The following is a 13,531-nucleotide window of genomic DNA, read 5'->3' on the forward strand; positions in this document are numbered from 1 at the left end:
CGAGGCCCCTGTGGAGGTGCATGTGGAAGATGCAGTCACTTGGGGGAGGGTGACCTGTCCCTCCAACTTCCTTAGGCCGGCTAAGGAAGGTTGGGAAGAGGAGCAGAAGAGACCTGAGGGTGGGTGCTGGCCTTCGCGGGTGGCTGGGTGACCGGGAGTGGCCTGAAACCAGGGCTAGCGGCGGCGGGGGAGAGGTGCTGTTTCCGGCCGACTCAGGGTAGGGTGGAGAGGATGGAAGTAGGCGTCGCTGCAGAAATGATCCAGAAGCAGAGGCCAGGAGGCCGAGACGGGGCTGGGGTGGACTTCCCAGGCAGATGGCTTGTCACCAGCCCCAAGGCCCCCTCAGGGATGTGAAGGCGGGGAGGCCCGGGCGGGCGTGGCACTGGAGAGGGCGGAGTCTGGAGGAGTGCTGGGACTTCCCGGCAGAGGGAGGCAGCCTTTCAGATGTCCTCCCTGCCCAGCGTACCCAGGTGCTGGGCGCCTCTGGTGGGCTCCACAGCCTGGATCACCTTTTGAGGCCATGTGAGGGGCAGGACTGGGGCCGGAGGGGCACTTGGGCCCCTTTGGCCTTAGTTTGCACACACAAAGTTTGGCCCTGAATTAAGGTCTGGCGTGATCAGGATGACTGGCCGGGCCTTGACCCTGCTCCACCGGTCCCCTAGGATGGGCTCCCGCCTGGCCCAGTCCTGCCCTCCCCCCAGGGTCCGGAAGCCCCTTCCCTGCTTCCCCACCCATTGCTCTTCCGGCCTGCAGGCCGGCTGCACTCTGCATCCCTCCAGATGTCCGAGTCTCAGGGTCACTTAACCCTAACTTCTCTCTTGCTCCACAAGGAGGCCCACCAACTCCTATGCATCTGGCAAAGCCCTGGCTCCAAGGCCCCATCCTCTGTACAGCCCCGACTGCCCACGCACTCTCACTCCCTGGATCCCTCACTACAAGGGGATAATGCTGAACTCCAGCTGGGCCTGCCCTTCAGGATCCCCAAGGCTGGACCAAGAGCTGGACACAGACCCTCCAGCCCTACACAAGGCTGGGCCAAAGAAATGATATGGCTTAGGGCAACCGAGGGGTGAGCCAGGCAGACACTGGGGAAAGGACATGGGAGACTGGGCCTTTGTGGGCTGGCTGGGCATCTCTCAGGTTTGAGATCTGTGACTGAAGGGGAGGGAGCAGGAGGCCTCAGGAAACAGGTCAACAGGGAGGTGGGTATGCGCAGGCGTGGGCTCACCTGCAGCCCCCACACCTCGGGAGGCTGAGGCAGATCACAAGTGTGAGTCCAGCCAGCCTCAGCTACTTAGCCTAAGCTACTTGGCGAGACTCTCTCAAAATAAACACCAGAAAGGGCTGGGGAGGTGGTTCAGTGGTCAAGCCCCCTTGGACCCAACCCCCAGTACCAGAAAAGAGGAGAGGTGGCAAGAAGAGGGTGAGGGCCGGAGCTCAGGTGGTGCTGAGGAAGGGTGGACCGAGGTCATTCCACGCTCTTCCTCTGTCCTCAGCTCTGAGATAACAAGGCCAGTGTCCCTTCTGGAACAGCCTGGACGGGGCCGGAGGACACTTGACTTCCTACTTTTTTTTTTCAGTGCTGGGGCTGAACCCACAGCCTCACTCTGATAGGCAGGCGCCCAGCCCTTCCTTAGAATTTTGAGGCAGGGTCTCACTAAGTTGCCCAGGCTGGCCTCCAATTTGCCATCCTCCTGTCTCAGCCTCCTGAGTGCTGGGCTGACAGGCATGGCCACAGCACCCAGCTTCCACTTTCTTCTCCTGGTGCCTCTGACAGGTGGGAGTAAGGGTGTGTGTAGCCTACGGGGACCTTTCAGCCTTGCTTGGTCCCCACCCCTACGAAGGCACACAGGAGGCACGGGTGGGAGGAGGCAAGGTGGCCTGGGGTCTGATGGTGGGAACAGAGGCTGGGCTCAGGATGTGCCCCTGTGGTCGAGGCTTCCGGTGGGGGCCGTGCAGGGGGCAGCTATTCTTAGCTTCCAACACAGCAAGGGAAGGAAGAGGCCGGGAGGGTGCAGGGCCTCCAGCCGCCAAGTCTCCCAACACTCCACGAGGGCCACACTTCCCACGGCTCCAAGTGCCCCAGGAGGGTCCAGTTCCTTCCTTGGCCTGCAGCCCGCCTGCTCCCTGCCCCTCATGGCAGGCCCCACCCTCTCCCTCGGTCACTCCTCCCGGGAGCCCACCCCTCCAGGGGCTCCTCCTCAGCACTGCATGGTCACTCTGCCTGCAGAGGTCCGCGTCCTGGGGCCAACGCCCTGCCTGGACTGCAGACAGGCATGACCAAGAGAAGCCAGGCCCTGCAGGAGACATGCGCACCATCATGCAGCCCCTGGCGGGCACAGAGCCCAACAGCCTGGCCACACCACCAGCGCCACCTCCACGCCAGGATCCACGCAAGTTCTCAGGCCGGGGATCCACTGTGATCACCAGTGACGTCTGCCATGGGTTCCATATGGGACAGTCAGATCCGAGGTCTGGTGTGGAGAGGGTGCCCTTGGTGTGTGTGCAGCACTGGCACAGAGCCACAGGCCAGGCCGAGCCACACCCCCGCCTTTCACGAAACATGGTCTAAGCGGGCTCGATGGCCACATCTATCATCCCAGCGCTCGGGAGGCTGAGGCAGGAGGATCTCAAGTTCAAAGCCAGCCTCAGGAATTTAATGAAGCCCTAAAGTAACTCAGGGAGAACCCGTTTCTAAATAAAATACAAAATAGGGCTGGAATGTGGCTCAGTAGCTGAGTGCCCCACAGTTCAATCCCCACCCCCACGAAAAAAGGAAACAGTCTAATCTGCCCTGGTCAGATGCACTTGCCACCCTCCACACATCAGAGGCTCTAGAGGAGGTACCCTGTCCTGAGGGAAGCAGGCCCTGATGCCTGCTGGGCACTGCAGCTCCATAGCCTGGGCAGCTAGATGCCAGGGCAGGCCTGGGTGCCGCCAGGTGCTAGGCAGCATCCCTGGCCTCTGCCTCTCCACGCCAGGAGCTCCTTGACAGCGCCTGGCTCCCCTCTCCTCCTCCTGAGAAGCCCGGCCCGGGAGAGCAGCCTGACTCCTTTCCTGGCCGCAGAGTGGCAGTGCGCCACCTTGGGAAGCGGGTTAGGAGGCCTGGGGACCGTGCGACTCCACCCGGGACGGCTGCCTCCTATGCTGTGGCTGTGTGAAAGGCCTTGGTTGTGACTGTTGAGATGCTGCACCATGGCACGTGCTAGGCAGGGCCGTGCCACCTGCTGCACTTCTGCCAGCCCAGAGCACGGCTCACCCGCTCATGCCCTCCAGAGCTGGCCGTGTCAAAAGAAACCAAACTACATTTTTTTTTCCCCACCTAAAAAAACCTTTTTAGAAAACAAAAAATCATCTCCAGATCAAACAGGTGGTAGGCCGGTCCTGGGCTGGAATGGGTCCTCTGGGGCTGCCTGACACACTGCCCCGTCTGGCCCTCCAGGTGGCCACCTGAGAAGAGGGGTTGCGTGGCTGAGGACCAGGCCTGGGGCACACCCGGGGAAGCCCTTGCCACCCCTGACCCGCCTGCGGTCCTGGCTGAGACGGACACTGGTGGGCGATGCGTCTGTCCTTGGGGTAGGGGAACTGACCCTGTGGCTCACAGGGTGAGCTGGGGCCCTGGCTGCAGAGCCTGGTCTCTTCTGGAACGTGTGTGAGGGTCCAGCTTCCGCTGCTGCCATGTGGGCGGGCCCTGGAACCCGTCCTGGGGCTGATCACATGCTGTGACAGTCTGGGGGCTGGACCTGGGCCCACACTTCCCACCACTGGCACCCCACATCTGGGCCCCACTCCTCCTGCCCTGCCCTCCTGGTGGAGGCAGGTGGCTGGGTGCAGGCTGGTTCCCCTCTGCAGCTTGCCAGGGTGGAGGCCGGCCTGGGCCTCATTCAGCCTGCTGGCCAGGGAGGCTTAGTGACAGCTGCTGGGTCCTGCAGATTCTGGACATGTGGGGACACCAGCTGACCATCCTGTCCTGTTGTCCCCTCAGCCAGGCAGATTTTGTGGCCACCCCCACTTCACAACGGGGGAAGAGAGGCCCGGCGGAAGGTCCAGCCTGAGGCAGATGTGGGCTGGCCGGGGTCCCCAGATGGCTCCGCTGCTCAGGCCGCCTCCGCCATCACCGCCGGTAGCGGTAGCGCTTGAAGTGGAACCAGAGCTGGAAGATGCCGTTGGCGAACTGGCAGCGGAAGCCGTGGCGGTGGGAGTACTCCCACTCGCGGTTGACGATCTTGAAGGCGATGTCCTCGTAGGGCGGCCCGGCGTGGAAGCGCAGGATGGCGAAGTCGCGGTTGTCGGCGCAGGCCTCCAGGAAGTACTCGGGCGTGGAGCGCTTGTCGATGAGGTCGGGGTAGAAGATGTTGAACTTGTAGCCCTGCACGATCTTGGGCGGCGGGTTGTCGAAGTCGTAGTGCGTCTGGTTGTACTTGTTCCACTCGAAGCCCGTGTGCACGCGGTTGAAGAAGCGCGGCTTGCGCGGCCGGTACTTGTCGGCCCACAGGTAGGCCCTGCCGGTCAGCGGCATCTCCACGCTGAACTGCGCCTCGTCCTGGCCCATGCCTTCCTTGGCCCGCCGGAAGAAGATGTCCTCCGCGCTCTCGCTGGCGTCTCCTGCGAGCGGGCTGCGTCAACGCCGCGCCCCGCCCCGGCCCGGCCTCCGCCCCGGCCCCGCCCCCGCCTTCTGCCCCGCCCCCGCCCCGCCTCCCACCTGTGACCTGAAGCTGCTGGCGCGACAGCTGCAGGCGCTGCAGGTCCTCATCTGGCTCCAGCACGTGCGCGTCCAGCGGCAGCTCGTGTGCCGTGAGCAGGCGCGGGCTGTACCTGCCCGCGTCGTAGTCGTCCAGACTCTGCTGGATCAGGTCCTCCTCCATGAGCACCGCCTCGCCCTCGGCCTCGCCCTCCGCCGGGGCTGCAGCGTCGCCCTCGGACTCGGCGGGCCCGGCCTCTACAGAGGGCCCGGGCGGCGTGGGGGCCGGCTCCTCAGGCTCCAGGCTGCACGGGAGGGAACGGTGGGCCGGGCAGTCACCTCGCTGCCCGCAGCACCCGCCCGCCTGGCACACTGCCCGCCGCCTACCTGTGGCTGGGAGATGGGGGCTCCTGCTTCAGAATGGGAAACAGGGGCCCGCTCTCCACGCCCTGCTCCTGCTTCAGCTTGTACAGCTTCTGCCGCAGCACGTCCTGGTGGCGCTCCCGGAGCCTGCAATAGGGCAGGCAGCCGGGATGAGGGCATGCCCCGCCCTTGTGCCCTCAGACCCACTCCGACCCTGCCTTCTCCAGGAAACTGGGGCTGAGGGACCAGCCAGGGACAGCAACCCCAAGTCAAGGCTTTTGGCCACCAGGACCGTGTGAACCATGGGAGCCGGTAGCAGGGGACACATGCCCATCCTAGGGCATGCACAAGGGGACATGACCCAAACGGCCAAGGCTGGGATGGGTCAAAAGTGGGGGCCCGGCAGGACACTGATCAGGACAAATTTGGAGGCATTTATACAATAACAGTGGCAGACAGCACGGGGACCAGACGCTGTGTTTACAAGCCTGAGCCAAGCACGCGGGGAATCCGTGCACAGCTGCAGAGGCTGGGAGACAGGGCCCGTGAAGGCAGGCGGGGACAGTAGCCCAGGGCTTCCTGTGACGCCTGACTCCAGGGAGTGAGGCCTGGTGGCTGGTACTTGTTAAAGGCCAGAGGGAGATCTGGGCCGGGTGGGGGTGGGGGCTGACCCCAGGCTGGTGGCCCCAGTATCACCTTCCTGCATGGCCCTGGTCTGCAGTGGCTCCCAGCAAGGTCCTGAGAGGGGAAAGCAAAGGCCAAGGCTCACCTGGCCCTGGCCATGTGGGCTCGCAGCTGTTGCAGCAGGCTCTCCCAGTAGCCCATGTCCAGGTTGGGGCCGCCGGCGCGGATCTTGCCCTCGATGCCCTGGAAGATGACCTGCAGCTGGCTGTACGTCTTCCCCTTGAACACCGACTGCACGTCAGAGCTGACCGAGGCGTTGACCCCCTCGCGGCGCTCCCCTGCGGAGGGTGGGATTGGGCTGCTCAGCAGGCCAGCCCTCCCCCTGCCCTCGGCCCAGCAGCACCCCCACCCCTGCCAGATCCTGCCCCTGCACAAGGCTGGAGAGAGACAGGGACCTGGGTTGGGAGGTGTTGAGGGCCTGGCCCTGGGGCCTGAGTGCTAGGTAGGGGAGGCTGGACTGTGGCTCCTGCTCCTGCCCAGGTGAGTGACACTGGGTTTGGGGACCTCAGCGTCCCGGTCCTCAGTGAGTACTCTGCGGCCCCACTTATAGACTTTCTCCAACATACCCTGAAGGACCACACGGAGGCTGGGAGGAGGGGCCCAGCAGCCAGACGCCACACTTTGGCTTTGCCAGTTCCAGCTGTGTGGCCCTGGGCAAGTGGCTCATTCTCTCTGTGCCTTGTTCCCCCTGAAGAGGCTTATGAAAGGACTGCACCCTGGCAGGGAGAGCCACCCACGACCGATAAGCCCCCTCTTCTGCATGGAGTCTGGAGACCATCACCACAGGATGGGGCCAGGTACAAGGCCCTCCTCACCAGACTAAGGCCCCAGGAAGAAGCAAGGTGCTGCCAAGACCAAGCCCCACAGTTGGCCCACCTGCCCATCAGGCGGCTGCAGCCCCAGGCAGTGTGGCCTCACAGCCAGCCTCCTTTGGTCCTGGGCTCACATAGGCTCTGCTGTCTGCATCTGCGCACTCCACCTGCCTACCCACACCACTCGTGCTCTTGAGAACCCCCTCGTGGGGGCCGCCTCCCACCAGGACGAAGGCACCTCTGCAACAGCCCCACTGCCAGGCTCTCTGCAGCTTGCCTGGCACTGTGCCGGGCTGGGGAGCAGGGCACCACTGCTGCGGGCACGCAGTGGGGGAGGCGGGACAGGACCACCTCCGGCCTGAAAGGCTGGCTTCTCCAAGCCCTGCTGGTGGCAGAGGGTCGAGGAGCCACATGGGACCGGACAGGCTGAGTGTGAGGCTCTAGGCCAACACACCCGGGGCTCTGGAGGCATGATGGGGACTGGTCTGGACAGCCCTGGGCTCCCGGGCAGCCTGCGTCAGGTAGAGGCAGCTCCTCTGCTCCCCGTGGCTACAAGGCCACATAGGCTGCACAGGCACCAGGCCTTGGAGTGGCTCCCACCTGCTCCAGCAGCTGCCCGGCTGGCCCTCAGGTCCCCCGTTGGGGCAGTGCTGGCCCCACAGTTACCTGGGCCCTTGCCTGAGGCCTCCAGCTTGCGGAGTTTGGCGATCTCGTCCTCGGTGATGACGGTCATGTCCCGCCAGAAGTCCGCATTCTTGCCTTGCTCCAGCTCCATGTACACCTGGGGGCAGGGGGTGGTCAGGGTAGGAGGGCGGGGCAGGGGGTGGCTAGGGGCAGGGTGCGGCCCGGTACCTGGATGTCCTCCAGCAGGTCTTCCATGTCGGCTACTGTGAGGCCATTGAGGAAGGTGTAGGGTTCATGCATCTCCACAGCCAGGTCGTCATCCTCGGCACTGATGTACTTGGCCAGCAAGTCGATGGGCTTCGCCCGCCCATCCCGGATGCGGATCTTGGAGCTGTGGGGTATGCAACGTCAATTGGAGCCAGGTGCCCCCTCCTTGCTGAAGGCCCTGCCCTGCGCAGGGCAGGAGATGAACTCCCAGGAAGGCTTCCCGGAGGAGGGGTGAGCAGGAGTGGCCAGGAGGCAGAGGCCGGCCAAGGTGGGGCAGGGAGCATGCCCTGAGGAGAGTCCAGATGGAGGGAGGCCTCAAGGGCCTCTGGGGCTGCCCTGGACCTGGCTCTTGTGTGGCCCTGAAGGCGGGTCAGGGGACCAGAGGGCACCACCTCCCACTGGGCTTTAGCTCTGCACCCACAGGGACATGTTCCAGGAGCTGACCTTGGTCTAGCCCCAGTGGAGGGGGGAAGAGCTTGAGGTCACCAGGAGGGAGTCCCTCGCTGGGGCCAGTGCTGCCAGCAACCAGCATGGCAAGGAGGGGCCGGGCCTGGGCTTGGACATGCCGCCATAGCCTGGCTGTCCATGTCCATCAGGCTGATGAGGAACGGCCCTCGTGTGGGCTCAGTGTGAGAGTGTGGGTGGAAGCAGGCGTGCAGCCTACGACAGTGGTGTGGGGCACAGCAACCTACCGCAGCTTGGCCTGCTGTAGGTGGAAGTTGTCCTCCTGCTCCTCCCAGGTCTTGAAGTGCTCCGCCTCCTTCTCCCGCTGCAGCAGCTCCAGCTCCTGCTCGCGCATGGCCTTCTCTCGCTCCCGCTCCAGCCGCAGTTGCTTCACCTGCAGGCAGCATGCCAGGTGAGAGGCCCGCTGTGGGTGCCCTGCACACGGAGATGGCTCCAGAGAGTCCTGAGGTGTTGGAAAGACCCTGGGGCAAGATGCCCCCCCTTTTTACAGGATACCTAGCAGCTGGGAGTGATCAGGGCCACCTCAAAGGAGCATCTGGAAGTAAAGTCCAGAGGAGAGTAGAAACCTGGATCCAGCTGTGCCTGAAGCCAGGCCCCTGGACTCCGCATACAAACTAACCAAGTCCTGTGGGTCTTACACCTGGTGAGTCAGCCTCCAGGCTCTGCAGAGTGAAGCCCTCCTGACCCTGGGTGGGGCGAACCCTGAGTGCCCATACCTTCTGCAGCTCCAGCCGATTGTCCTCCTGGATCCTCTTGTTCCGCTCCTTCAGCTCCTTTTCCTCCAGGTGGCTGATCCCCTTCTTCTCCAGAGCCTAGAACAACCATTCACGCCCACTGAGCACAGTTGCCACCTCCCCGGTGAGCCCTGGCCTCCTCAACAGCACTAACTGGCTGAAGCCTCTCCTTTGTAGAGAGGAGTGCCTGCCTGCGGTTGCGCATCTGACGCCCAGTGTGTCCCCAAAGCCAACCCATACAACATGGCACACAGTAGCAGGGCCACCACCAGCAGCAGAACTGAAGTGCTGTCCTGACCCCACCCCACCCTGCAGGAGGCCCTGCAAGCAGCTCTCCTGGGCAGTCCTGGGGCCTCATCAGGTTCACAGAGTCTGCTGCAGAGACCCCGTGGAGGCCAGGCCTCAGTATGTCAAGATTCCTGACCACATGTGGCAAGGGCAGAGGCAGTGGCACAGGGACCGAGGGTACTCAGTCTGCGACCTTGCCAGGGTCACCATGGAGAAGGAAGTAAATGGTTCCCCAACTCAAACCCCAAGGGGCACCAGTGCGTAGCAAGTGTTCTCCTTATGTCCCTCTCCTTTGACAGAGGGTGTGAGGGTGCAGGCTTAGCACACAATTGGCTCTGGCCCAATGACCTTGAACCCTCTGACATCATCTAGCAGTTGTGACTGCCTCCAATCCAGGATCCCAACACCCAGTGAGGGAGCTCAATCCCCCTGGTACCCAGAAAAACATGCTTCCAGATGCCCTGGGGCTGTCTGGCTCTGGAGCCCCTCAGTGGCCCTCTCCAGCCCCGGTGGCAGTGACAGCATTCCTGCCTCCACAGTTGCCAGTGGGGGACACGGCTGCGCACCCAGCACCTGTGGTAGGCCCTGGCAGGTGGTGGGTTTGGAAGCACTTCCTTGATATTGATAAAGGTACATGGGCAGGGGCCAACGTGTTCTCTCTGGAGAGGGAACACATCAGCTGAGATCTGAAGGAGCACAGGGGGCAGCAGCAGACACGGCAGAGGGACGGCGGTGCCAGTGGCTGGGGTGCGCAGCTGCTCCCCACACTCGGCCTGGGTGGGGACGGTACCCTGTATGATGTCTCTGCACTGGTGGGAGCTGCTCTGGGTTCTGTCCACATCCTATGCTGGGACCCTGGGCATGCCTCGGTGGAAGATGGCACAGGTACTGGGGAGCTGAGCCAAGGCCGCCTGGCGTGCCTGGGCCCTGAGACTGTGTCTTCCCCAGGAGAGATGCCCGGGACAAAGGCACGCAAAAAGAAGGTCATGTGAAGACACAGGTATGGGGACGTCATTTGACAGCTGAGCAGCGGCTGGAGGGATGCCACAGGCCAAGGGCCACCAAGGGTCTGCCGGTGAGCACGTGAGGCCAAAGAGGCAGGGGGACCCTTGCTGGAGTCACCTTTGGCAGCACACAGTGAGAAAGCGGCTGCAGGTGTCAGCCTCTTGCCCAGGGCTGAGGGCTAACTGGCCAGTGGACAAAATGACAAGCCACAGCACCCATGGCTGTGGAACCAGCTGCAGTCTCCGCGGCGGAAGCAGGAGTGTGTGATGCACGTGTGTGCCAGCTTCGTCACGCTGAGGCACACTCGGTGCACACGAGGCCCTGAGCGCCACACCAGCACCGGATCACTTAAAACAGAATGACTTTTGGGGGCTGGGTGGACCTCGGTGGGATAGCATGACTTGGCACGTGCCTTCAATCCCAAGCACCAAAAAAGCAAATTCAGCTTCCAGCTCTGCCCGAGCGCAGGCGGAGGCGCCTGGAGCATGCGGGGCATGAGCTGCGTTGCTCACCTTGTTCCAGATGAAGGTGCCCAGCAGGTTGTTGTCGCCGAAAGGGTTGTCGGTGTTGGTGTAGCCCATGTATTCCTCGCCCCAGCCCATCTTCTCGCGTTTCTTGCGCTCCTTGGCCTCCTTCTTGGCAAGCCGCCGTGCGCGCTTCTCCTCGGGGGTCTCAAAGGCCTTCAGCAGTTCCTCCTGCTGCTTCCGCTCTTCCCGCAGCCGAAGCCGCTCCTGCAGGCTCTGCTGCTGGCTCAGCGCTGCTGCTGCCGCCCCAGGGCTCTGGGGACGCCCCGGGGACGCTGCACTGGATGCTAAGGAGCTGGGGGACCAAGAGCGCCGGCGCCTGCGGCGGGCCCATGAGCCCCGCAGCTGCTCCTCCCCAGAGTCAGACTGTGAGGACCGATCCCGAGAGCACCACTGGGGTGCAGGGGGGCTCCGGCTTCGCCTGCCCGGTCGCGGCCACCGTTCTTCCTCTGAATCCGACCTAAGGAGAGTGCCCGTCAAGGCCCACTTAGTGCCTACTGCTCGGATGTTTACCAAGAGCATGCTGACTGCCAGGCACTGTCCCCAGTTCTGAGGACACGGCAGGGAACAAAACCCTGACACTACTGCCTTCTTGGGCTCGCTACCCAGGGGCCCACCTGAAAACCACATACCCCTACACCCCGCATACCACTGAGATAAGAGTCACAAAGACTACTGACTGGGGGGCGCTGCAGGTCAGACAAGTCAGGGGGCCGCTCTGAGGTGGTGACATGGAGCAGAGGCCTCCAGGAAGTGGAGAGGGAGCTAAGGGGACATGTGGGGATGGGGGGAAGAGTATTCCAGAAAGGAGGAACGGCAGAAGCAAAGGCCCTGAGGAAGGAACATGTCTGGCATGTTCAAAGACCAGCAAGGAGGTTCTGTCCTCTGCTGGGAGGCCAGGGTGGCTGAGGAGAGGCAGGCAGGGCAGCGGGAGGTGAGCTGGACTGCAAGAGCAGGAACCAGAGTCCCTGACCTCGTTCAAAGCATCAGGGTAGGCCTCCAGGTGTAAGCAACATTTAAACTGATTTAAAGGACGTCAGGGGTCCACCAGGCACAGGTCACTGGAGTGACTTCTTTAATGTCCTGGGTCTTTGAAGGCAGAGAACCACAACCAAGCACTTTTTTGTTTAAAGACTTTACCTTTTCAGCTCATGTCAAACACCTAAACTCTGAAAACCAACCATTTTGGGGATTTTGAATACTGACTACAAATTCAGTTTTTTTTTTTTTTTTGCGGTGCTGGGGATTGAACCCAGGGCTTTCGTTGGAAGGCAGCACTCTACCAACTGAGCTATATCCCCAGCCCACAAATTCAGTTTGTTATCACAAATGATACCACTCTAATCTGACGGATAATCACTGTGAATGAATGACACCAGGAAATAGTACACAGAAAAAGACCAAGTTGATGATGACAAGACTTACTGCCATGCTTCACCCAATGCTAAGTCAAGTTCATTTAAACCAGGGTCTTACTTAAACCCTGGGGCTTCAACCAGACTCAGCAAACTTTTAGTGCAAGGGACAGGATGGTAAATGTTTTCAGTTTTGATTGCCACACAGGCTATGAACGAGCACTCAACTCTGCTGTTGTGGCGCAGACCCAGCTGTGGACAGGGCACAACATGGCTGTGTTCCATTAAAGCTCTACTTCTTTTATTTAAATATATATAAATTTTTGTCAATGAACCTTTATTTTGTTTATTTGTATGCGGTGCTGAGGCTCGAACCCAGGGACTCACACATGCCAGGCACGTGCTCTTTCACTGAGCCACAACCCCAGCCCCAAAGCTTTACTTTTTGACACGAAGATGTGAACTTTATATGATCCTCAGGGGTCATGAACTACACATCTATTTTTGATTTTCCCTCTCTTGGCGTTTAAAAAAGTAGAAGCTATTCTTGGTGCATAGGCTATAGTTTGCTGACCCCCATGTCATCTCTTTCTTTATCCTGCCACTTGTATCTTCCTGGAATTCCTGGGTGACAATCCATTTATCAGACTCAAAGGGAAAGCGTGTTTTACTATGCCATTCTGGCTATGGTATGGACAACAGCTGGAGAAACCCTGTGGAGACTTGAGGACACAGATGGGCAAACTGGGACCACAGAGGGGCAGGACTGGCCTGAGCATCGCAGCCACCTAGGACTGAGTTAGTACTGGGACCCAGGTCTGGGGGTCACTGTCCTGTTTTCCTTGTGCCTGGTGGACTCAGGCAAGCCTGGTCAAATGCCCCATCTCCAGGAGAAAAGGGCTGTGGACTCCGGGGAAGCCGAGACTAGGCTCTGGGAGTCAGCCGAGATCCACTACCTGCCATCGCCCTTCTCCCTTGGCACATCCCAACTCCACCTGCAAGGGCTGCCACCTCTACTTCCGAAGTCCCTCTCAGCTCCACGCACTTTTCCACCATGCCTCCCAGCAGGACGGCCGTCTACCGGGGACAACTGCACCACCCACCTGGTGCCACTCCTGCCAAGCCCCCAGTCCTTGCCTGCGAAAGCCAAAGGTAGCTGTCACCTTCCCGCTCGATATTCTCCCCCGGCTCCCCGGCTCCCCGGCTCCCTGCCGACAATGACCAGCTTCCACGCACTCGGGCTCTGCACCGCCAGGCCTCCGGCTACCGCGCCGCCTCACCTCCTGCTGCCCGGCGCCTCGCTCCCTGCGGCCCCTCTAACCAGCGGCCGCCCTGCCGGGTGCCGACAGCCCCTTCTCCGGGAGACCCGCCCTGACACGTCGAGGGTCTCCCAGCTCCCGACGCCGAGGACACTGGCCTCCCCTGCACCGCCCACGGCCGTCCCACCTGCGCTCCCGACTCCGCCGCCTCCGCCTGCGCCGTCGCTCGTCCTCCCGGCGCCGCCGGCTTCGCCGCTCATGGCTCCCACTCCGACTTCTGCTCCGGCTCCGACTTCCGCTCTGGTTCCGCTGCCTTCGGCTCCTGCGCCCCACGGACCGCGAGCGCGAGCGTGTATCTCGACCCATTGGCGGCGGCGGCGGCGGCGCAGACGCAAAGAGCCGGGCCCCCGCCGGGGGCCTTCCTCGGCTTCGTCGCGCGCGGGGCTGCCCAGGTCGCGCCTGAGCTTAGA

At 62.0% G+C, this 13,531-nt stretch overlaps 1 protein-coding gene across 1 annotated transcript; it reads right to left on the reverse strand.

The window, feature by feature from the left end:
* Positions 1 to 3,811: 3,811 nt before the first annotated feature.
* Positions 3,812 to 13,460, reverse strand: CACTIN (cactin, spliceosome C complex subunit). Its single transcript, XM_079116608.1, has 10 exons — positions 13,249 to 13,460; positions 10,436 to 10,907; positions 8,613 to 8,708; positions 8,124 to 8,269; positions 7,393 to 7,555; positions 7,207 to 7,321; positions 5,814 to 6,006; positions 5,069 to 5,191; positions 4,703 to 4,986; positions 3,812 to 4,605 (listed from the first exon to the last, which is right to left on the reverse strand). The coding sequence occupies exons 1-10, from the start codon at positions 13,425 to 13,427 to the stop codon at positions 4,115 to 4,117; spliced, it is 2,262 nt and encodes a 753-aa protein (XP_078972734.1). The 5' UTR covers positions 13,428 to 13,460; the 3' UTR covers positions 3,812 to 4,114.
* Between the last annotated feature and the right edge of the window lie 71 nt (positions 13,461 to 13,531).

Source organism: Sciurus vulgaris (assembly GCF_902686455.1).
Source record: "Sciurus vulgaris genome assembly, chromosome: 16".
NCBI classification, from domain to species: Eukaryota; Metazoa; Chordata; class Mammalia; order Rodentia; family Sciuridae; genus Sciurus; species Sciurus vulgaris.

Excerpts from the sequence above, each read along its gene's own strand:
- CACTIN (XM_079116608.1), bottom strand. The coding sequence starts at position 13,427 with ATGGGTCGAGATACACGCTCGCGCTCGCGGTCCGTGGGGCGCAGGAGC. Across the intron at positions 8,709-10,435 it reads GCACCTTCATCTGGAACAAG|GCTCTGGAGAAGAAGGGGAT; the intron begins GTGAGCAACGCA and ends TGGTTGTTCTAG. Across the intron at positions 7,322-7,392 it reads ACCTGCTGGAGGACATCCAG|GTGTACATGGAGCTGGAGCA; the intron begins GTACCGGGCCGC and ends CCCTGCCCCCAG.